This window comes from Carcharodon carcharias, chromosome 20, assembly GCF_017639515.1.
Source record: "Carcharodon carcharias isolate sCarCar2 chromosome 20, sCarCar2.pri, whole genome shotgun sequence".
Taxonomy (NCBI): Eukaryota; Metazoa; Chordata; class Chondrichthyes; order Lamniformes; family Lamnidae; genus Carcharodon; species Carcharodon carcharias.
The window spans coordinates 19,052,394-19,078,211 of NC_054486.1; the positions used below are offsets into that span (position 1 = coordinate 19,052,394).

The 25,818-nt window shown below is 41.9% G+C and overlaps 1 protein-coding gene across 8 annotated transcripts in view; it reads left to right on the plus strand.

Annotated features, from left to right (window-relative positions):
• pcnx1 (pecanex 1) overlaps positions 1 to 25,818 on the plus strand; it is a 296,740-nt gene that overhangs the window by 172,651 nt on the left and 98,271 nt on the right. For 7 of the 8 annotated variants that reach the window (XM_041214599.1, XM_041214600.1, XM_041214597.1 and 4 more), the window contains 5 exons: positions 2,107 to 2,188; positions 12,368 to 12,425; positions 15,014 to 15,228; positions 17,939 to 18,092; positions 18,180 to 18,212. In XM_041214599.1, the coding sequence (XP_041070533.1) occupies positions 2,107 to 2,188; positions 12,368 to 12,425; positions 15,014 to 15,228; positions 17,939 to 18,092; positions 18,180 to 18,212 (542 nt within the window). The remainder of the gene's footprint in view (positions 1 to 2,106; positions 2,189 to 12,367; positions 12,426 to 15,013; positions 15,229 to 17,938; positions 18,093 to 18,179; positions 18,213 to 25,818) is intronic. The other variant, XM_041214598.1, reaches the window with a different exon arrangement.

Genomic DNA, 25,818 nt, shown 5'->3' on the forward strand with positions numbered 1-25,818 from the left:
TATAAGTCAGCCCCTGACTTTTGGTCAAAAAATCCAAACTCTTTGTACTTACCACGAACTCACCACTGAAATCAAACTCACCCTGATGCTGAATGCTGGCGTAGGAGTTGTGAGGATGTACGGTGTGGGTGTGCTGGTCTGGTCCACAGTGCAGCTTATGGCGGAACAGTGAATGACAGGCTGCAACCTCAAGCCTTTTGCAGTAATCTGTGTTTGTCCTAAATCCTGAGGTTGTGGTCAGGTTCAGAGGGGTAATAACAGTCAACGCTGATAATTATCAAAAGCCCCTGCAAATTCCAGGTAATTGTGTATTCGGGCACTTTTTACCAAGGCAGAGCTGGCTAGTTGGGAAATTTAAGGCCCAATGGGTCAAATGGTGTTCCATGTGCTTATAACATTTAAAGGATCGATGGCAAGGAGCAAAGGTGGTGTGATCAAAAGAATGAATACAGAATGGAATAGTTAGAAAAATAAACTTTGAGATGATTGTATATTTAGAGTTTGGATGATGAGTAGAAGAGGTAATTGTGACAGGGAAGGAGGACAGAGCACTTGTGAACCTTTTGAGTTAGTGGAAAAAGTCTGAACGTGAGGATCAACTATAGAACAATTTGCATTCATATAGCACATTTAACATAGTAAAATGTCCCAAGGCAGCACATAAAATACTTTTAGAGGAAAACCGATAATCCATCACCAAAGCTATGTTCGAGGATATGTGATGGTCACTTGTTTAGATGCGCACAGGCGTCAAAAGTTTTGGAAATATATGAAGCAATGACATGTGATTCACAAATGCATTAAAGAACAATGTTCCACTGATGACCAAGAGGCAAAGTGACCAAATAAGTGACTGCACTCCTAACATATAATTGACTCATTCAGTAAGTTGATTCTCAATTATGGGAATTCAAACCAATTGGCACTTAGGTTTTCTTATTATCCCACTATTTTCCTATTAAGCTGTTTTTTCTTCTCAAGCTTGAACACAGTGATTAATTGCCAGTGAGGTAAATAGTGGCCCAGGGAAATGGGAAGGAAGTGTTTCTACTAAAAGGGAAGTGGAAGAAAAAATAAGTAAGATTTTCTAAAGCTACTTTTTTCTACCCGTTATTTTCTGCCAAAGTTTGGTGCAATTTTTTTTTGTACAAGGCAGCTGTAGTTGAAGCCTTTTCAGCATGCTGGAGGAATAGCGTTTGATGGTTGATGGTCTTTGTTGCCTTAACAAGGGTTGTACAAGGGAAAGTACAAATACTGATGACTGGAAATACCAAGCCATCCAATTGGTCTACAGTGGTTTCACAAAATGCCTCTTTTTATCAACTATATTGTTATTTTCAATGAATTCCGCACTGCTATTTCAGTTTAAGGTAGCTGAGGATAAGAGCATTTGTGCCTCATGTACCTCATGCAAATGTATCTTGGTAACTCTATTTCAAACTTCGACTGTTAACACGTAATAAAATTGGGCAGTTATTTATTGATAATTATTTTTAATAAAGGGACTGTGGAAATGTTATGTAAAGGAACGCGGTTAGTTTAGGATGCACCGTTGGGTATTTTTTTCAGGGATTTTTGGGGGGTGAGCTGTGGGGTAGAGTGAGGAAATGAATGTGAAACTTTGCAGCCCCTGAGGAAGTGAGATTGGTTACATAGCTCTGTGAAATGAATGGACTTGTTAGGCCAAAATTACTTTTTCGTATGTCTTAGCTTTTTTGACAAAATGTAGCACTCAATTTTAATACCTTGAAATATTACATTTATACAAAAGAGATGGAATGACTGCTTTGTGAATGGAGCAGGTTAGGTTGTTACTGTTTAGATCTGAGGGCTGCTGCTTAAAAGTAACTTCTGTGAAAGTTACTTGATGGAGTATAGTAATGTGTTTTTTGTGGGTTATATTATCCGCTCAGGTGGATAATATAAGGTGCATAGCATATTGGAGATGGGACCAGAGAATAATGAAGCAGCTTATTTTCAGCTCCTTTTTTGTGAACCAATCTGTTATCATCATAGTTATTCAAATGACCGTTCTTTGAGAGTGTTTTGAAAGTTTTCGTCTGCTCAATCTGTTTTTCTTTTTTTTAACACGACTTTTTATTTCAGGCAAATTGTATGAAACAGGAGGCTGTGACATGTCGCTTGTGAACTTTGAAACTGCTGCAAGAAGGACATCAAACAACATATGGTATGTAACCAGGCTGGGAAAGAAAAATAATGAATCCCAATTGGAACACACTGTTGTTATCTCAGATTCTTTCATACCTGCCCCTACTCACATTACCAGTTCCACCGCATGCAGTCTGAGAAATCTTTGGTAATTTTTGTGGCGTTTGACATTGAACCTTCCCATTGTCTGAACCTCCCAATTATGTTAACAGTAGATAATTTGTGCATATTCTGTTTTGTACACATCAGTGCTTGTGAGGTATTGTAATTTTGTCGTGGAAATCAGTGCTTTCTGAAATGATAACATTGCTGGCAAAAGGTGGGCAACTACAAAACAAGTCACTGATGGGAAGTTTGTATGTATTATTCCACTATGGCAATATATCTCGTGGTTGTCATTATTAAGTCTCTTGAGTTTTATCTCCTGGTCTTTCAATTATGTTGCGTGTGTTATTGCTTTGTGTTTTATCAGGCATACATTCTTCATAAGCTGCAGTCATTTTCAAGCTATTAATCTATTTTTATTGTTCAGATCGCATACATTATTTTATCTAAACCCTTGACAAAGTTATTGCTTTGTAATCTCTGCTAAGTTCTTCATTACTTACTTTACTTTAATCTACAGCATTCAACTCTTAATATGAAATGCAAGAAGCAGTGACACTTAATGTGCTTGCATGGCATTACTTCTTCCACTATTTTAATGGAAGTAAGACCATGAGGCCATAAGAAAAAGGGGCAGAAGTAGGCCTTTCAGCCCATCGAGTCTGCTATGTCATTCAATGAGATCATGGCTAATCTGATATTCAACTCCACTTTCCTGCCTGTTCCCCATAACCTTTGATTCCCTTACCAATTAAAAATCTGTCTATCTCAGCCTTGAATATATTTAATGACTCAGCCTCCACAGCCCTCTGCGGTAAAGAATTCCACAGATTCACTACCCTTAGAGAAGAAATTCCTCCTCATCTGTCTTAAATGAGTGACCCCTTACTCTGAGATTATGCCCTCTGGTCCTAGACTCTCTCACAAGGGGAAACAATCTCTCAGCACCTATCCTGTCAAGCCCCCTAAGAATCATATGTTTCAGTAAGGTCACCTCTCATTCTTCTAAACTCCAATAAGTACAGGGCCAACCCACTCGACCTCTCCTCATAAGAAAATCCCTCCATACCGGGATCAACCTAGTGAACCTTCTCTGGACTGCCTCCAATGCCAGTATATCTTTCCTTAGAAAAGGGGATCAAAACTGTTCACAGTATTCTAGCTGTGGTCTAACTAGTGCCTTGTGTAGATTTAGCAAGACCCCTATTTTTATACTCCATTCCCTTTGTAATAAAGGCCAACATTCCCTCTTACCTGCTGAATTTGTCTGCTAGCTTTTTGGGATTCATGCATGAGGACTCCCAGATCCCTCTGTGCTGCAGCTTTCTGCAGTCTTTCTCCATTCAAATAATATTCAGCTCCTCTATTCCTCCTGCAAAAGTGCATAACCTCACATTTTCCCACGTGATATTCCAACTGCCAAGTTTCTGCCCACTCACTTAACCTGTCTATATTCCCTGTAGACTCTGTGTCATCCTCACCACTTGCGTACCCACCTATTTTTGTGTCACCAGCAAACTTGGCAATAGTACATTCACTTATCCAACCCATTAATACATATTGTAAATAATGGTGGCCCCAGCACTGATCCCTGTGGCACTCAACTAGTTACAGATTGCCACCCTGAAAATGTCCCCCTTATCCCAACTCTGCCTTCTATTAGTTAGCCAATCCTCTATCCATGCTAATATACTACCCCAACACCATGGGCTCTTATCTTATTAAGTAGTCTTATGTGCAGTACCTTATCGAACGCCTTTTGGAAATCCAAATATATTACATCTACTGGTTCCCCTTTATCTATCATGCTTGTTTCCTCCTCAAAGAATTCCAATAAATTTTTCAGGCATTATTTCCCCTTCATGAAGCCATGCTGACTCTGCTTGATAATATTATGTATTTCTAAATGCTCTGCTATTACATCCTTTATAACAGACTCTAACAGTTTCCCAATGATAGATGTTAAGCTAACTGGCCTATAGGTTACCTGTTTTTTGTCTCCCTCCCTTTTTGAATAAAGGTGTTACATTGGCAGTTTTCGAGTCCCCTGAGACTTTTCCAGAATCTAAGGATTCTTGGAAGATTACTACCAGTACATCCACTATCTCTGTAGCTATTACCTCAAATATCCTAGGATGCAACCCATCAGCTCCAGGGTCCTTATTGGCCTTTAGCCCCATTTGTTGCCCTAGTATTTTTTCTCCAGTGATAGTTATTGTGTTTAATTCCTCCCCCACTTTTGCCCCATGATTATTTAGTATTTTTGGAAGGCAATTAATGTCTTCTACCGTGAAGACTGATGCAAAGTATTTATTCAACTCCTCTGCCATTTCCTGGTTCCCCATTATTATTTTTCCAACCTCATTATCTAAGGGGCCTATGCTCACTCTGGCCTCTCTCTTCCTTTCTATATACTTAAAGAAGCTCTTACTTTCTGTTTTTATATTACTTGCTAGTTTACTCTCATAGTTTATTTTCTCCCTCATTATTATTATTTTGGTCACCTTTTGTTGGTTTTTAAAACTTTCCCAATCCTCTGGCTTACCACTAATCTTTGCCACATTGTATGTTTTTTCTTTCAATTTGTTACTATCCTTAACTTCCTTGGTTAACCATTGTTGGTTTATCCCCTTCCAAGAATCCTTCTTCCTCACTGGGATATATATTTGTTGTGAGTCATGAATTATTTTCTTAAATGCCTGTCATTGTTCATCAACCATCTTTTCTGCTAAACTCCTTTCCTAGTCCACTTCAGCCAATTCTGCCCTCATTCCTTTGTAATTACTCTACACAGTTGTTTCTGACCCACGTTTCTCACTCTCAAACTGAATGCTAAATTCTACCATGTTATAGTCTCTGTTTCCTAGGGGATCTTTCACTCTGAGATCATTTATTAAACCTGCCTCATTACACATTACTAGATCCAAAATAGCCTGATCCATGGTTGAATTCACAACATATTGTTCTAGGAAACTTTCCCAAATACACTATGGGCAGAATTTTGCCCTTGATGGGCGGACGGGCCCCACCGGATTGGCGGCGGCGGGCGGGCAGCCGATCGCCGCCGCCGAAATGGGCGCCACTGCTGCCATTTTAAGTGGGTGGGCCAATTAAGGCCCACCTGACGGGAAGCGCTATGTGCTTCCTGTGTGGGGGAAAGGGGGGTTCCCCAACTGTCAGAGTGCGCTCTTTTGCACAAGAGCAGAAGAGCGCACATCTCCCTGAGGCAAAGTGTTGCCTCAGGGAGATCGCTGAAAGGCTGGCAAATATTAAAGATAGAACAATAAAAAAAATCATTAACATGTCCCCCTCATGTGAAAATGTCACACGAGATGGGTCATGTTAATGAAATAAACAAAAACTTTATTAAACGTTTTTAAAACCGCTATCAAACCTCATCCCGCCACTGGATGAGGTTTGTAAAAAAAAAAAAATCACCTGCCCGTTGGGCCCGCGTGCTGAGCCGAAGTTCACACGGGCCCCTCAAAATCATTGACGGTTGGCAAGTTAAGGGCCTTAACGAGGCCTTTAATTAATGGCGGGCACGCGTCCCGCTGCATAGCGCGCCCGCTGAATGAAATATCGCTATGCCGCGCGCTGATGTCAGGACGCTGCGCGACATTTTAAGCTCTGGCATGCCGGCTCCGCCACCCACACACCAGCCAGAAGATTCTGCCCTGTGAATTCTTGCTCATGGCTACCTCTGCCAATTTGATTTTCCCAGTCTACATGAAGATTAAAGTCACCCATGGTTAATGTGCTGCCTTTTCTACATGCCATCATTATCTCCTAATTTATTCTGTGCCCTACAGTATTGCTACTGTTAGGGGGCCTATAGACGACTTCCACCAGTGTCTTCTTCCTCTTGTTATTTCTTACCTCCACCCATTTGGATTCTACATCTTCCAATCCAAGATTATTTGCTATCGTACTTATTCCGTCTTGTACTAAAAAAGCTACCTCAACACCATTTCCTTCCTGCCTGTCCTTTTGAAAAGTTACATACCCCTGACTATTTAGTTCCCAGCTTTGATCTTCTTATAACCATGCTCTGTAATAGCTATAAGATCATACCCATTTACTTCTATTTGTGCCGTTAATTCATTTATTTTGTTCCGAATACTAAGTGCATTTAAGTTAAGAGCCATTAAGTTTGCATTTTTACCATTTTTTTCCCCCTTTGACCCTACTTGCTGCCAATTATTTATGTTTTTGCTCTCTGTCCCTTCCTGTCACACTCTGGGTATCATTACCTAAATAGCTGTCCTGCAATGCTGCCATATCCTTTTGCTTTGTAAGTCTACGTATCCCCTCTCCAGAATCTCCCCCTCCACCCCAATCTACAGCCCTCTCTACAGCCCTGGTTATTCGATTTGCCAGGACACAGGCCCCAGCAGGGTTCTGGTGAAGCCTGACCCACCGGAACTGCTCCCTTCTACCCCAGTACTGGTGCCAGTGCCCCATGAACGGAAACCCATTTCCCCACACCAATCTTTGAGCCACGCATTTAATACGTTGACTTTATTTACCCTATGCTAGTTTGCCCGTGGCTCAGGTAGTAATCCCGAGATTATTACCTTAGAGGTCCTGCTTTTTAATTTAGCCCCTAAGTGTTCAAATTCTTTCAGCAGTACTTCTTTTCTAGTCCTATCAATGTTGATGATACCAACATAGCCACAACAATTACTCACACTCATGGCTGCAGAGAACAGTATCTATCCCCCTAATTATACTGTCCCCTACCACTACTACATTCCTATTCTCTCCCCCCGCCACCCCCACCCCTTGAATAGAGCCCTGTACCACTGTGCTGTGGTCAGTTCGCTCATCCTCCCTGCAGTTCCCGTTCTCGTCCACACAGCTGGCAAGAACCTCGTAACTGTAGGACAGTGGCAGGGGTCGAGTCTCCTTGAACGCTACCCCCTGGGTCCCGATACCTGCCTCGCCTGCAGTCACACCCTCCTGACCCTGATCACAGACCAAATTTGAATTGCCTAATCAGAGGAGTGTGACCGCTTCCTGGAGCAACGTGTCCAGGTAACATTCCCCCTCCCTGATGTGGCGCAATGTCTGCAGCTCAGACTCCAGCTCCTCAACTTGGATCCGAAGTTCCTTGAGCTGCAAACACTTACTACAGATGTGTTCGCTCTGGATCACCTTGGTGTCCAGCAGGTCCTGCATGCTGCAGCAGCAACACATCACCTGCCCTGCCAACACTATCATGATTTATTTAATTTATTAATTACTTAATTAAATCGCACTAAGTTGGCAATTTATATATGCTCCTACCACAAAAGGCCTATCTGAGTCACTTAATGAGGATCCAGTTTCAGCTGGTTCCTAATTAAACTTCCTTCACTGGAACCCTTGAAGAAACCCTGCTTAAGACTGACAACTACAGAATTTAAACTGTAGATTTCAGTATAATGCCAGTTAGAAACTAAATTAGGCTTGTATAAAATAAAAAATTAGACTTTCTTACCCAACAACTGCATGCACTCAGTCCTAGCAAATATTAATCCATTTATTTTAAACTTTTGTTATGTAAATGGACAAAGTAATATCACACAAGTATGTTAAACATTTGATTGCTAATGTTGCACTAGTAATTTCTGGGTTTGTATCTTTCACATCTCTGCTGTTTCTTGGAAGGTAATGAATTCGTGTCGTGTTTACTGTTGGCTGCATCTGAATAAAGTAACTTGAGAGCAGTTTAGTTTTGTCTGTGCTTGGATTTGAAGACCTAAAGTTATTTGGGATCTTTATTCCAGAATGGAAAGGGCTGTGTGCTTGGAAAAGAAACATGTTGAAGCTCTAGTACCCTGTGGTATGGATTTCATCACATAGATCTTGGAATGCTATCAGAGAAAGTAGATGAGTGGAGACTAGGATTGGGATTTTCAGTTTCATAGCTCCCAGAACATGTTGAGACCTTCTGCTCTTCAGGTTGTTGGAGACCAAATGCATTTTCATGTTTCAACTTCTGATGGGCAATTCCCCTGATCCCTTGTACTTTCTGCGAATGTCACCAACTTCAATTTATAATCGGAGACTTTGGACAGTTCCTCCAATGCATTTGGCTGAATGGTTACCCAGGAAATGTTAGACTGATGAAATCATAAGACCATAAGACATAGGAGCAGAAATTAGGCCATTCGGACCATCGAGTCTGCTTCGCCATTCAATCATGGCTGATAAGTTTCTCAATCCCATTCTCCCGCCTTCTCCCTGTAACCTTTGATCCCCTTACCAATCAAGAACACCTATCTATCTCGGTCTTAAATACACTCAATGACCTGGCCTCCACAGCCTTCTGTGGCAATGAATTTCATAGATTCACCACTCTCTGGCTAAAGAAGTTTCTCCTCATCTCTGTTCTAAACGGCCTTCCCTTTACTCTGAGGCTGTGCCCTCGGGTCCTAGTCTCTCCTACTAATGGAAACATCTTCCCCACATCTACTCTATCCAGGCCTTTCAGTATTCTGTAAGTTCCAATCAGATCTCCCCTCATCCTTCTAAACTCCATCGAGTATAGACCCAGAGTCCTTAAACGTTCCTCATAAGTTAAGCCTTTCATTCCTGGGATCATTCTCGTGAACCTCCTCTGGACCCTCTCCAGGGCCAGAACATCCTTCTTGAGATACAGGGCCCAAATATTCTAAATGTGGTCTGACCAGAGCCTTATAAAGCCTCAGCAGCACATCCCTGCTTTTATATTCTAGTCCTCTCGAAATAAATGCCAACATTGCATTTGCCTTCCTAACTACCGACTCAACTTGCAAGTTAACCTTAAGAGAATCCTGGACTAGGACTCCCAAGTCCCTTTGCACTCCAGATTTCTGAATTCTCTCCCCATTTAGAAAATAGTCTATGCCTCTATTCTTCCTACCAAAGTGCATGACCTCTCACTTCCCCATGTTGTATGCCATCTGCCACTTCTTTGCCCATTCTCCTAACCTGTCCAAATCCTTCTGCAGCCTCCCCGCCTCCAAAATATTACCTGTCCCTCCACCTATCTTTGTATCATCTGAGGCTGCCCTCAGTTCCTTCATCTAGATCATTAATGTATAAAGTGAAAAGTTGTGGTCCCAACACTGACCCCTGCGGAACTTCACTAGTCACTGGCCATCATTCTGAGAAGGGCCCCCTTATCCCCACTCTCTACCTCCTGCCTCCTAGTCTAACATCTGGTTAACTACATATCTGAGCTCTAGTCACTTACACTGAACCCTCGACTACCCCCTCTGATCACCCGGTTACACCCCTGAACCGACTACCCCTCCCACTCCCTGATGCAACCCAACTATTCCTGACCAGCCCCCAACCCAGCCTGACTACCTCCCTGACTTGACTACCCACTCACTCTAGCCTGCCAGCTCGCCTGCCAGCTCACCCACCATACCGCCCTATCAACTTACTCCCTATCTCACATGTTTAACCAATCACTCTTTTCCATCCACTTACATTCATTCACTAACATTTGTACTGGACCTTTAAACTTACCATACAACCAGTCAGTACTGTATGGGGGTGGTGGGGGTGTGGTGGTGGTGGTGGGGGGTGGGTGGGGCTTGTCCTACCTTCCCCCGACTCTACTCTGGTGGAGTTTACCAGGGGACGTTGTGTTGCATGTTCCTTGGAAGCCAGGCTCAGAAGGTCACAGTAGAAATGTGCAACAGTGTCAAGTTGGGAGAATTTTTAATTACAGCAACAATCCAATGATCATTGCCGCTGCTTGGAAAATCTGACTTATATTTTAAGAAATTCTACCAGCTCCAACCTGCGTTTTTATGATCATTATTAACAAAATTCCACACTCCAGATTGAGATTTTTCAGAGCACTAAATTGCAAAGATGTTCCAAAGGAAATTCGAAGGGCAAAGCAAACTGTGAATTCACTGAGTTTTCAGAAAATAAAAATAGGAAAAAGCCCGTTGAGCCTATTCAGTTTGACTTTAAACAGTCTGCACCTCAATTCCTTTTATCAATCCATACTCCATTTCTTATGATGATCATTACTTACCAAGTATCCATCAATCTTTATTGACCCAGCAATGTCAATCTTTTGTGGTAAGACTGTTGCAGAGTTCCCTTTGTGTAAAAAAAAATGCATTCCTGATTTTACTCATAAACGGCCATCTTTAACTTTAAGCTTATGGCCCATTCTTTTGACTTCCTCACCAGAGAAAATAGTTTGTCTGTCTACCCTATTGAATTCCTGTCTTTTTAAAAACCTCCAATAGATTATCCTTCAGCCTTCAAAGTTCAGGAGATTACAAACCAAATTTATTCAACATTTCCTCATAATGTAACTATTTTCGATCCCTCATATCATTCTGGTGAACCTACATTGAAACCTCTCCAAGGCCAATATATATTTCTTGATGCCAAAAATTGAATGCTGTGTTTCAGAAGGGTCTAACTAAGTCTCTGTGCAACTGAAATAATTGGCTGAAGGCTTAAAGGGGGCTGAGAATATCTATTTTTACTTAGAGGGTATTGGGATGTAGAATTCACTGTCTACAAAAATGGTCAAGGCAGAAAATATTTGAATATGCACTTGAAGTGCTGTAGGCTAAAGGGCTGCAGACCAAGAGCTGGGAAGTGGAATTAGACTGGGTAGCTCTTTTTCACCCTGCATAGACACAATGTGTATAATAAACACCTATCAAATTTTAATCATAGGTACTTCCCTATATACTGTGCTAGTGATCACCACAAGCAATTTAGCTAAGTTTATAAGATACCTGTCATATTAGCCAGATCGTAACATATGGCTGGAGGAACTAAAATTAAGGGAACATATTTATAGGAACAGCAGTAGGCCATTGAGCTCTTCAATCCTGGTTCATCATTCAATTAGGCTAGGGCCGATTTGTACCTTAACAGCATGTATCTGCCTTCTCTTGACGTTCTGCGATAATATCTCAGCTAATAAAAATCTGTCATCTTGAAAATTTTAGTCTTGGAACAATAATTGACCAATCAGCCCCTTAAGCCTGATCTGCTATTGTATTAGATCATGACTGGGTTGTAGCTGTCTCTCTTCTTTCCAGATCCTTCTTTGTACTTAATGTTTTTATAATTTTTTTTTGTGTTAGTAAATCAGGCTTGGGATACAGTTCGATGTTGGGTTGTGTATTCCTAAGTACACTGCACAGGAGGCCTACATTACTAGACCTTTTGTCATAACTGTAGAGCGTATTATTGCAGGTTCTTTAACCATATTAAGTAGGTGGAATCACAGCTAAGTTCAGCTCTTCTCTTTACCCAATGTTAACACCAACACCATTTGGCAGAAGGATAGTTGGATGGTGTTCAGGAACAGAAACCCCAGTTCATTTCTTTTTCCCCTTCCTATTCCAAGAAGGTTTATGGCAATTTCGGTACACCATGCTTGAGAGCAACTAACTTAGCACAGACTAGCGATTGAACCTAGAAACTTTCTAGCCCCTTTTAAACCTTTTGATATTGTAATGCATAATTTGTTCCTAATTTGGAGCTGGAACTCCAAACTGCTAATTACAGTATTGATGTATTTTTGAAACTCAACTAGTCTACTTGATGGGGCAGGGCAGATGCATTGCTAATTTTACCTTCAGGTGAGATTTAGCAGAAAGGAGACAGGTCATCATCACATGTACTTGTCAGAATTCAAGATCTGTCAGTACAGTCATTCAAATGCAATAACAGTTGAGATGGGAAGCAGGTCTAAACCATTTCCTCATGTGTACTTGGTTGTATTTGTCGACGCATGTGGAAGGTAGCCGGAAATCATGACTGACAAGATTTGTCTGAAAGAGAATATAGGACAGAGCAATAGCAATGTTTTTAATAGCGCTGTCCCTCAATTCAAGGTTAGCCTATGTTATTTACAGCTTGCAGGCTGTCTGGCATTTCAACTGCAAAATGTCAACATCGTTTTCTGAAGATTAAAATCTTTCTCTCTCAGACATTCAAGCTATTTTTAGTGTTGCCTAAGATTAAAAAGAACTGAAAATCAGCTAGATGCTGACTTGTGATACTCCCTCACCAGTCACAAGTAAATTTTATTATTTTCACAAACTGATGCGGTTTTATTTCTTCCTTTTAGGGACACAGATTCCCATCTATCAAGCTCTACCTCAGTTAGATTTTATCCACATGATCTAGTAAGTATTTGGTATAATGCTGTGTCTGCTGAAAAAAAAACTCCCTCATTGGGGCTCCTGTTACTTCTTGGATACTGTTGCCTAGTTAGATTTTCTATAGCAAAAGGAAATGTTGCAAAGACATTGATATCTGCTCAATATTTGGGAAAAAAAGACATACTGAAAGTTTTGAGTTGGATCTTTAAGGAAACACATTTTTATCTGAGTAGCATTTGTGACTTTTCTAATTAACTGACCCAGAGAGACATTGGCCCACATCTTGCCATCAGCGTCGATGCCGCTTGCATTGATGCTGTCCGTGAATATTTCTGCGATGCCACTCTTGTGATTTATCGTCTGGAACTTTCAATACTGGATGAAACAGTGATGGGACAGCACAGACATCACCAGGGAAGAACGTCGAGCGTAGGAAAAGATGCATGAAGATGGGACACTCTCCCTTTTCGCAACAGTAGCTGCGATGTTTAGATAAGTTTTTAAAGGTCTCAAGTCTTTCAGTAGGTGAGTGAGTTAGAGAATGGGTGAGTGGGTCGATGGATCTGGTCAGGTGGAGATAGTTGGTTGCGGTGGGTGGTCAGTTCGAGAGGGGATAGTCGGGTGGAGGGGGTAGTTGGGTCAGGTCGAGGGTGGGGTGTAGTCATGTCAGGTCAGGGGGATGATGGGTCAGCAGTGATGCTCAGTTCAGTTATGCTGGCTAATCACTGAGTTAGACCAGGTATTAACCAGCACAACATTTCCAACATACGTGTGCAGGTAAGCCATGCGTATCTGGCCACGGTGTCAGAGACCTTCACTGAGGGTCCTGGGCGGTGCAAATCTGCCCATCAGAAGCTTAAACTTCCTGGACAATTTCAGTGCTTGTGTGCACCTCTGGATCTCCGTGGAGTCTTGATGCGCATGTCCCAACTTAAATCTCTGGCGAACCAGATACTGGAAGATTTGGGTCATTGCGTGTCTGAATTGCATGGCAGTGGGTGTATATGGATACTCACAATCTATTGGATGAGCAAAGATTACTGTCAGTGAAGTAATGATGTCATGTGTCAGAAATCTCAAAGGCACATTGTTTCTGATTTTCGATTTCCAACTATTACGGCATGGAGAGGCCATATTGTCGAGACAGTAAACCCCAATGGAACGTAAAATGGTGTTAATACAAACTTCTTTGATTCTAGACCTAATTAAAATCTCTGACTATTATCAACAAGCAACTTGTGTTTTGGTTAAAAGTTGCCCAACTCACTGGATATAATGTAATCCTACATTACATCACAAAATACTCTTACACAGCAGCTATAACATTACAAACTAGAGATTTAGGTATTGCTGAAAAAAGACATTTTGTCAAAGCTTTTAGTCTTGCACTTGTAGGACAATCACAAGAATACCAATGTCCGGGGAAGCAACACTTTATACTGTATGAGAAGAGAGTGCTGATTGGTTGGCAAGTGGATACTGATTGGTAGAGGTGTTGCCATCAAGAATGCACCAGTTAATGGTGACTGACAGTTAACTGCCAAGCATTGTTTAAAATTTTAAAACAGGCAGCTTGACTCTGATTGGTCAAGACATTGCCCTGAGGAATGAACAAGTGAATGGCTATCACTTATTTTGTTTAGCTGCCACAGGCCTAAGGTGTGTACATGTTCCTTCTATCTGCACAGATCAGGGCCATGCATATGAATATATGTAGTTTCCAGTATGCGCCACACTGTGAGCCCAGCTGACAATCTTAAATAGCGATTCCGCAATTGCACAATTTGCTTAATAACCCTCGGTGTGCTTAAAAATTACTCTGGCAACCAATTTAAGATTGTCAGTTAGGCTCACAGTGGGACACATTTGCATGTACTGGAAGCTACACATATCAATACACAGGGCCCTATTCTGTGCAGACAGAAAGAGCATGTACACACATTGCACCTGTTTCAGCTAACCAAAATAAGTGATAGCCATTCATTGGTTCATTCCTCAGGGCAATGTCTTGACCAATCAGAGTCGAGCTGCCTGGTTTAAAATTTCAAACAGTGCTTGGCAGTTATGTCAGTCACCATTAACTGGTGTATTCTTCATGGCATTGTCTCTACCAATCAGTGCCCACTTGTCAACCAATCAGCACACTCTTCTCATACAGTATAAAGTTGTTGCTACCCCTACATTGGTATTTTTGTGATTGTACAAGATGAAAACAAGATGAAAATCTTCGACAAAATGTCTTTTTTTAGTAATACTCAAATTCTGTACTACAAAACAACTATAAATGAGAGATGAACAGACTGAAAAATACTTTTATTTTCAAATAAATAGTAATGTAAACAGTAGTAATTGAAAAATATCCAAACAGGCATTGTGAGCCAAATTCCTGTGTTTTTTTAAAGCACCCTGGTAATGAGCATCCAGTTGTCTTGGAGAGAAGCTCATTTTGTGTTAAGCCTACAAATTCACTTGCTGGAACATGTCAGTTTGTTTGGTTCAAAAGAATAATACTAACTGTTAAATAAAGAAACAGATTTTCTTCAAATGGAAGACAATGCAATTTTGTACACCAAGAATGTTTTAAACACAGCTTTGACCTAACCCAATTACAGTTGTCTCTTCCACAGATTCGACTGAACAGGTTGTTGACAATTGATCCAGATCTCCTGGAACAGCAGGACACTGATCTCAGCCCGGACCTACAAGATCACATCCAGCCACAAGAGGAGGCCCATAAAATCAAGCACTACTACCGTTTTTGGATCCTTCCCAAGATATGGATAGGAGTGAACTTTGACCGCCTAACCCTATTAGCATTGTTTGATAGGTAGGAGGTGATAAGTGCTTGAGTTAACAAACGCATGGATTCACATAGTGCAACACAAGACTGGTGTGCTCCAATGCACTATGATAGCTGAATTTTTAAAATTGTATCGTGAAATAAGGCTTAATTTTTTTTTTCACCTCCAATTTTCTGTATTTTACTCCTTGGTGCACAGTTCCATGGGTGTCAGCAAGTCTCTGGTTGCCAGTGTTTTGATTGGCCATTCTTTATATGCAAAGAGACAGAGTGAGCACCAACACATTATTCAAACATGGAGAGCATCATAGTTCTCCAGTATTGTTCTTGTCAGGTACCTGTACATGGGCGCTTCATACCATGTATGATTGGAAAGTGATCCAGAATGGGAGCTCTGTCTTGCTCCTTTTTAGGGTACTGAGACAAGGGGCTCATTTGCTGTCCAACTTAATATGAGTGAATTTTTCAAAAAGCAGGCAGCAAATCTGGAACTGCGTGGTGTGAATAGCAACTAACTTCTTTTAATAGCTCCACAGCTTTAATAGTTCCAGAATGTAATTTGTAGGTTCAAACCAGGATTTTGTTGAGCCCCCATGAAAATCTGAAATTAGAAGACTGAAGGCAACAGGACATTAACTATGAAGTCTGGTTATTATTATGTTCTTAATTTTTCTCACATTAGGCTCTCGTTCTCAAAAAGTGTTGGCCTTAATCTGATTTAAAATAAATATAGGAAAGAGGAACTTCAGACTAATGAGTTGAACATCCTCACTGTATAATTTCAAGTCTGTGATCAAATGGAATTCAATTCAAACTGCTGAGAACCCCATGTTCTGAAGTGATTTTAAAGCTTCGTTTCTATTTACAATGTTAGTTTACTGGATAAAGACAAGGTCAGCAAATTAGGTCCATATTAAGGACACACTACCAAACATTATTTGAACTGCTGGCTATAGCCATAGATAGTTGGGTACACTGTCTCTTAGAGAATTGCCCGTTACAATTTGGAATACAACCCTTAGAATTTGTGATTTTATCAGGGATTAGAGCCTGCTCATTAACTAGTTGATTGTAATAATCATGATTTTTTATTTCCTTTAATCAAGCAGCACAGTTTGTTGTGCAACAGGCAGAATGATTCAATCTGCAAAATTGATATGAATAATGCAAGGTAGTTTATCACAAAACTGAGATCATTTCATGCTTGGCATTTTAGACTTTCCATATATCAAGAATAGTTTAAGGCAAATGGAGAAAAAGAGTCCTTTACTTTGCCTCGTTTACTGTGATGACAATATGGAATGGTTTGTCACTATCATTGTCTTTATATTCTATGAGAGTTGAGCTAAATGATTTTGTGCAATTTGTGCATACTACATATATAGTATGACAACTTTATATGATGCATATAGTACATATATAGTATGACTACTTTATGTGATGCATTTTGCTTCATGTTAGTAAAACTCAAGCTGAAATTTGAGAGTCCAAAGTAAATTGTTGTCTGATGATTTAATTTTGAGGAACTATTTGTAAAGCAGTCTTTTTCGCTGTGAGCATTTAGCAATTTAATGGGCATAAAATAATATAAGAAATAGTTTCTTTTTATGGATACCTCTGAAGCACAGTTGCTGTTCAAAAGTTTTCATGCTGAATATGGTGGGGAAAAAAATTTACTACACTCATGACCATTAACACCTAGATATTAGTATTATGTTAATGTTTTAAGGCACTTTTACACTGGTTTGGTACAGTGCAGATTCCATTTTAAGCAGCCTTCCAGTGCCACGCTCCCATTTTCTTGTTTAAACTCTGATGCTTGTCTCTCCCAGACTGATTGATTCTGCAGAGGAGTAGTTCCAAAAGCAGGTCCAACAGCCTCAAAAAATAAATGTCTCTCTGCTGCTATTAAAATGAGGTAGATTAGACAATTCAGGCAGTGAACACCATTGACTGCAAGATCCACATTCCGGGAGTTGATGGCACCTCAGTGATATAAAAGTATCTTTTAACTAGTTTCTCCCTCCCATTTTAAAATTATTTGTGTCATGCTTCTCAGTTCCCTAGAATTATACAGTTGTTTCCCAGTTGCAAGTGCAAGCAGCTTGATCTAGTCTTAAGGGATTTTGGCAATGTTGCCTGAGGGCAAAACACTTCATGCTTACTTATTAGCTGCCTCCAGGCATCAGTTTTAGAAAGGTAACCTTGGAAGATCAGCATTAATATTTCAGAATATTTGATGTAAATCGCATTCACGTTTTATCACAACTCTCAACTGTCCCTGTGTCAAAGCAGTTGTATCTGGCTGCATATGAATTTTAAATTCAGTGACTTTTCTGAGATTTTTCAGTAAAACAACAGTCATTAAGCATTTGCCCCTGAGATCATATTTTTGAGTTGGCAAATAAGATTCAAAGGTACTGGCTGCAGTTTACGCAGGCAATAGGATAGAACCCTGGAACATGATCCACAAAAGACAGGTAAAAATTTTAGAACGGAAATTGAACTTGATTCCATTCAGATAACCAGTAGAGCAAAAATAAATCTTAAGGTGGTGTGGTACTTGACTGTGCATCATCCCTTCCTGTTAAAGGTGCTTGACAATTTACTGAAGCTAAAAGCAGGCTATGTGAAATTGGCAAATGAAATGGATAATGAAATGAAATTTTGCATGCCCAATTTGGAATTGCTTACCATCACATACTGGAATAATAATATGTCTCTGATCTGCTCCTAGGAATCGGGAAATTATGGAGAATGTTTTGGCCATTGTTTTGGCCATTCTTGTTGCCTTCCTCGGATCTGTTTTGTTAATAGATGGGTTCTTTAAAGACATTTGGGTCTTCCAGTTTTGCCTGGTTATTGCCAGCTGCCAATATTCACTTCTGAAGGTATGGGCTGTTTGTAGTCACAATGTTACTACACATATTACAAAATATTAATAAATTAATTACAATGACTGCGTTTTATTTTAATAGAGTGTGCAGCCTGATTCCTCTTCTCCCAGACATGTAAGTTTAAATCATTTTCTCTTTGAAAATCAGATATTTTATTCCACTTACCCAGCTGTCAAAAAACCTTTCATTTCAATAACTGTGTTTCTGTGGGAAAAGTATAATGATAAGTAACTGTACCCTGTTGTATATTGGCCAGGATTTTGTGGTAGTAATGATGGCAGTGAAACAGCCCGCTTAACTATGGAACCAGAAGTTGCTATCCATTATTACTATCCTTCCCTATGGCAAGTGCAGTCAAACTCCCCCTAGAATGGAGTCAAGTTGAAATCATTGACCTGAGAAAAACTTGCCCCTTTAAACTATTAGTCTCAGCGTAAAATCCTTTGAAAAAGTTACACCTTGTTGAATGAGATGCAATTGGGTTTTTACAGTATACTAAGTTCATAATTACCGCTGAAGAGTCTCACTTCTCCTGAAAAATTAATTTTATACTTGTGGTATGTCAGATTTCTCCATTATAATAAAAAGTGTCATTTTTTTTTAAAAAATAAACTTATTTTTTAAAAAAAAACTATAGTATTTCAGTTTCTATCTTAATCCCATGCGCATTTCCCAATCATTTATTTTGTTCTCTAGAAAATATTAATTAGAAGTGAAAAGTTAAGAGCAATTGACTTGTTGGTTTGCTGTCTGTGAAAATATTTCCGCGTGATTGGCTACTTACTCTGTTTGATGACTGTTGTTGGAGATCCAGTTGACTTGGCGTCAGGTTCAAGCTCTTGCCAGGAAAGTCGAAATCCATGCAGCAAAGATTGCTAGGTATCTGTGGGCAGCTTTTTTTGAGGTCACTGGTGAATGCCATTCCTTTGGCACTGACTGTGAAACCCATACTGTTTTTTTTGTTCAAGATTTTTTGTTTATGGTTATAGCAACTTTATGAAGTAGAAAAACAGCTAAAACGTTGAACATCTTTGGAACTATTTACAGTAATAGTCTTCAGCATACAGTTGAGAGATTTCAGTCACAGCTGCTCGCAGTAACTTCTCACTCTTACCCTGTGATCAGTGGTAGTACAAAATGTATTGGCACATATACAAACACTTCACACCGAATCAAACGCTCATTTGGTCATAATTATCATTCTGAATGTGGAAACTTGAACATCAAATTAGGTCAAAGAGACCACCATGCTGCGGTGAACCCAGTTATAAATTAAACAATTAAAAAGACTTATTATTAACTTAAATTAAAAAGAATCACAGAAAATGCAAATACTCTTACTTATATATCAACATCATCAGAAAAAGGGCAGATTAATAATGCCTTGTTGAAAAATCAATTTTTTTTCGATGCTGAGTGGCCTGTTGTGTATTTAGAGCACTGGTGGTTTTTATTTCAGATTGAAGGTTTTTATAATTTCATCACTGGGGCATAATTAAGTTTATTTTTAAAATGTATATTTTCATGTCTTTAGTGTTTTGCTGAAGTTGTTAGTATAAGCCCTGCAGATTGCCAGGCTGGAGGTAACTGATCCCAATTGATTTAGTCTGTACAGTTGGAGCAAAGCAATTGCTGAAACGTACTGTTTTAAAGATAGGGGTAGAATTTTATGGAGCCCACAAGAGCGTGAAACATGACAGGCAGGTTGACTTAATAGCCAGGAAACAATGTTTCGATTTTCTGGCATTGGGTTGAGATACAGTGATAAAGTGAACGGCGCCTTTGTGGCATGTTGCGAATTATGCTGGCCTGTCAGGTTCCTACTTGTAGCACATTTGCACGCCATGAATACTCATTAACATGAAATAGTTTTCGATTAAGTGATACATTCATGTTAAAGGCAGTGGTGTATGAGAATCTCACGGTACCCAGTTCACAATTGTTTAAAGGTGGCGTGCACCAATTGGCTTAGCGTAGTTGTTGCTAAGGTAAGCAGTTGACCACATTGAACCTTGTTCACCTACCACCTTGTGCTACAGAGGGTGGTGTTTGGGTGTCATGACTCACTGGTAATTGTGTGCTGCAATATCAATATCAAACCCCACTGCTCCCCGAGCCGCGACAAATGTGAAAATGTTTGATTAGCCCACCTAATTGTTTAATTTAGGTTAATAGAATACGAGCACCAGGTTTGTAAACTTAATGGGAAGAACTTTCCTGTCGGCAAGCGGGGGCGGCACGTAAAATGACACACGGTGACATCGGGCGGGCGTCCCGATGTCACTGCGCATCATATGGATTTTCAGCTGCGTGCCCACCGAACTGTCAAAGGGTCAGAGGGGAAATTGGGATGATCTTGGGTGTAGGCCCCAGGGGACAGATGGCATTTGGAGGGATAATGGTTAGTCCAGAGTAACTGGCAGAGGTTCAAGGGTAACAGGGAAGAGAAATGGTTATGTTGAGTGGGTCAAAGGTGATTGGCAGAGGAAGTATGTGCACGACAGGGGGCGGTTAGAGAGGTAAAGGAGCAGGTCTGAAAACTAACACGCACTGTACTTTTAGAGTCTCGTGCTGAACACAGTTTCTCTGAATGTAAGCTTGATTGAAGTGGCAGGAGGGTTGTTTTGGATGGGTGGAGTTCATGTTACCCACAATTGGCTGATTAAAGGGACTCACTGATAATTAGTTAAATGGATGAGAACCATAGATGGATATGCTCTCATGTTTACGTCTGCCCTCTGCACAAAGTGCCATTACTGTCCATAACCATGGGTCTCATTCATCCAATTCTCCTGCGACCTCGGGAGCACGAGGAGAGAATGTGAAGAAGGAAGCCGCAAGACCAACAGCAGGCAGCGCCAGAGGGGGAGGTTAGTCTGGGTGCAGACACCGAAGGAAGGCATCGGCAAAGACAGGCACTGGCAAGTCAACTTATCCACAGGACAAGAGCTAACAAAAACAGATGTCTGAGAGGTGATACCAGAGATGTCTGAGGACGTCTTGGGAAATGGTCATCAAAATATGCAGGATTGTTTACCAAGACATGTAACCACGTGTGTTTGGTGGGAACCCTAAAGCAAAGGCCCTCAAGGTTACAGCAGCCCTCAATTTCTATGCCAGCTGGAGCTTTCAGGGCACGATGCATGACATGTGGCACCTTACAGGCTGCTACACATAGGTGCATAAAGGAGGCGACCCTATTTAGTCATGTCAGTGATGTTATTCACTTCACCACTGATGAAGACAGCCAGGCTGCAAAAGCAGGCACTTTCGGAATCATTGCTGCATTTCCTCAAGTGCCAAGTGTAATTGATTACACTCATGTCACCATAAAGGTTTCCAGGGACCAGATATTTGTAAATGTAAAGGGCTTCACACCGTCAACATACAACTGGTCTGCAACCACAGGAGAATAATGGAGGTCTCTGTTCATTTCACTGGAAGCTGCCACAATGCATACACCTTGCGCAACTCACAGTTGCCAGAGCTTTTTGAATCCCCAGCCCAGGTTGATAGATGGATGCTAGTGACAAGGGCTAGCCCCTGCATACATGGCTGATGACACCAGTAAGGCATCCCCAGAGCAAGGCAGAGGAGCGACACAATCAAGCTCATGCCTCTACCAGAGATATCATAGAGCACGCCACTGGGCTTCTTAAAATGCGCTTCTGCTGCCTTGACCGGTCTGGACGGTCTCTGCAATACGTACCTCAGAGGATGTCATGAGTAGTAGTGGTTTGCTGTGCCCTACTCAGTTTGGGGCTGCAACGTGGACAGATGTTGCAAGGGGAAGAGCGTGAGACGAAACATCCCTCGTCAGATGAGGAGAATTTCTCGGAGAATGTGGAGGAGCCCAGGAATGCAAGTGAGTCTTTCATGGATGCCGGGGCCATGGAGAGCCGTGCAAAGGATGCCAGGAACAACCTGATCTACACACTGTTTGCACAACAATGACAGATCTGCATGACCATCATTCCACCGCCTGACCTCCACCGCCTTCCTGGGATGTAGAACTAGTTCTGCCAACCTCCCTTGCTAGTTACCTCTAAACCTGTTTCTTCTACCACTTACAATATGGGGAACAGAACTTGCAAGTGAGTGCTGATACCAAGGATATCTTAGGAGCACATGTACCTCCATGTAACAGCCTGCCATGCCCAAAGCACCATCATTCAACTGCTTTGCCTAAAACATCACCTGTCTCATTTCTAACCATTGAGAGTTAAGTGGGCCAATATCCTCTAGAGTGCAATGATGGCTGGAGTGGGGTGGAAGGGTGCTGGGGCAGCTGTGCCTGCATTTACAACCATGTTTCACAGAGTCATTACCACAGAATACAAGAAAATGCAACACATCATTCAGGGTTACTGTTGGTGTCTCTATCCCCTGTCTAGTCATCACACTGTCAGAAACATAGGATTTAGGAGCAGCAGTAGGCCATTAGGCCCTTCAAGCCAGCTCCACCGTTCAAAAGATCATGGCTGATCTAGTTGTGGTCTGAGCTCCACTTTCCTGCTTGTATCCCATAACCCTTGACTCCCTTGCCTAACAAAAATCTAACTAACTCTGCCTCAAATAAATTTAAAGACCCAACCTCCACTACCTTCTGGGGAAGAGAATTCCACAGAGCAACAACCCTTTGAGAAAAAAAAATTCTCCTCACCTCTGTCTTGAGAGAGACTTTCTTCAACTATGTCCCTGAGTTCTAGTTTCCCCACAAGAGGAAACATCCTCCTGGTATCCACCCTATCCAGCTCCCTCAATAGGATCACCATTTGTTCTTCTACACTCTAATGAATGTAGGCTGAACCTGTTCAACCTTTCTTCATAAGATAAGCCCCTCCTCCCAGCATGGGTGGGTGCCATGACTGTTACATCTGATACGATGCCAGGCTACAGCAGACCTTGATAATCATGAACAATTGCATAAAATGAATTTATTTGCAAGTGCAAATTATATGGAAATATCACCCGTGCCACCTTTGTTTTAAACAATTTCTCTTCCTATCGCTATGTCTGGGTGCTGACCTGACATCATAAGCTATGGTAGAAGCATCTGCTCACTGTGATGCCGCCTTGCGTTGGATGACCGTGGTGGGTGTCCTCTGGAGGCACGGGGCCTTGAGGCTCCAGCCTACTGGGGGGTCTCCTGCCCTGGTGCAGGTGTGTCCCCCTTTACTTTGCCTGCTGGAGCTGTTGAGTTCAACGGTGGAGGGGGTGAGGAGACATCGCTAATCCTGGGAGTGGTGTGAGAGGAAGGCCTGGGGCATCTGGCATGCACTCCTGATCCGCCAGGGTGGAAGGCACCTCCCTGTCTACCTGAGGGGAAGGGGCTCCTGGAAGGAGGTCCAGGTGCCTCATCTCATCTCTCGCCTGGCCTTTGCTGCACTGAGCCCATGGCTAGAGTGATGGAATGCAGGTCAGATGGATCTGAATCCATCATATGGATCGAATGCTTGATCTGGCTCTACATGGCGGTCACCATCCTCTCCATGGATAAAGTCATGCTCCCGTGCCTGAGAAATGGTAGAACTCATGGCTAGCATGGACTCCTTATACCCTGCACAAAGCTGTGCATAATCCCTGGCATCTCTGCCATATTTTCCCGTAACGTCTACTGCATGTCCTGCAGACATCATATGGCCATCAACAGTGTGGGGCTCAGGGGCTTGACCCCCAGCAGTCCTTCAATCTTCATGGGAAACCGGCTGTCACCGTTGCTGGGACCTGTCTGTGGTGTGGTCACAAGATTGTGCTCCCAAATCTATGCACAAACCCTCCCCGGACTGTGTTGTTGTATCTGGGCTGGTGGAGCTGAAAGATGACGGTGCTTCCTGTGAGGCACTGGCTGCTTCATCCCCAGAGTTGGAATCTTCTGGCTCCTATCTTTGTTGTGGCCTGATCCTTGAATGATGATGACCTGTAGTGGAGAACAAAAAGAATCACATTAGGCATCATTGCAGTTTGAGCGTGTATCCTGTGTGCCCATTTGCCACCAGCAGGATGGTTGCCTTGTCCTTCCTGCACCTGGCCGGTCCAGTGTCCCCATCAGCCACAGATCTCACTCCATCCTCGCCAGCTATCGCCATGGCCACCTCCTTCGCTGGAGATGAAGGTTGGGCACACTTCCACCTGCCCGCCTCCTCTCACTGCTGTTATGGGTTTACATGTCCTGCATGACAAAGTGTAGAGTTAGTGACATGTCGAGTGACACCTAACCCCTTGTTTACATGCATCCCCATCACACGTATGGTCCTGTCATTCAAACATTGAATCCAGGCACACACACAGCTTCCTTTGTCTCTTCACACCAGCGGAGGAGGTGGCTATGGCGATAGCTGGTGAGGACGGAGCGAGATCTGTGGCAGATCGGGAGACTGGACCGGCTAGGCATAAGGAGGATGAGGCAACCATCCTGCTGGTGGCAAACTTCCACACATTTCCACATGAATTACCTGTGGCACCAAGGCTGAACATGCATTCACTCTTCTGACAGAGCTGCCCACTGACATGTATACATTATTGATGGCCCAATGAGAGACTTCTCTTGAAGATGTGACTCTGGCACTCGCCCTTTTCCTGCATTCGACCCAAGTTTTCCTAGTCCCCCTTAGTGGCTTACCCCCTCTGCCACCTCCATCCAGGCCACCTTGGCCTGAGGGGAGGGCCGCCTTTCACCATGCTCAAGAAACACCAGTTGCTGCCTTTCACTTAAGGCCTGGAAAGAACCTGGAGGGAGCATTGCTAAAACATGCGGCCAGTCTGCTTTGGCAGTCATTCATGTTTTTGATTGTGGCAGTCTTAATCAGTGGAGCATCTTGGCAATGATGTGCAGCCTCTTTGCTTGACCAGGAGGCTCTAATAGGCCACCTGCAGATGCACCATTGTCAGCTGACAGCAGGTTTCATCAGTGAAAAGCTTCCCCACACTAAATCGAAGGCATTTTGCGTGCATGCCTCTGGGACTTAGAATTTTAATTATAATCACATGAGAAAAGGCAAAAAGAGAGAAAGCAGAAGTGGTGAGCAGTTCCAGTTCTGACGTTGGAAATTACACGATGTTGATAAAATTCCACTTGGATCTCATGAAGTTGATTGAGCTCCCTTATTGCAGCCAGACTCACCAATTACCCCAAAGCATTCTTGCAATAGTTTCAACAGCACCATTATTTAAAAAAACACAATCTTAATGCGCGTGGTTGGTACATTCTTTTTCTTTGTAAGACCTAGAGAGAGTGACCCAGTAAATGTTGTCCTGTGAAAATGGTATGATCAAAATGATGCTCTGGTATTCCAGCTCTCTTCCATTAAGCAAGAATGCTAAAAATGGAAAACAAGCAGATTGTTATGTCTCCCGGCTGAGGTTCCCCTAGACAAGCCCAGAGTGGAATCCAGCTTGATAGATCCTAACTTTTATCTGTTTGTTTAGAAAAGTGGAAAGTAGCTGCTGAACAGTCACAGGAGTTGGCTAATGAACATTTACAAAAGAATAAGACATTTATTCAACAAGAAAAGATAAACTATATTACAATACTCCTATACCTTTACAAAATATACAGATTTGTAAGGATAACACAAGTCACAAAAGCTATCTTATACTTTGATGCACACAGTAAGTACCCAGTCCATGTAAACCTATGGTACCCTGTGGTCAGACACACCACATTCTGACCTCAAGTGACAGATACCACCTCAACCAGATGCGATCGATCTCTCATCAA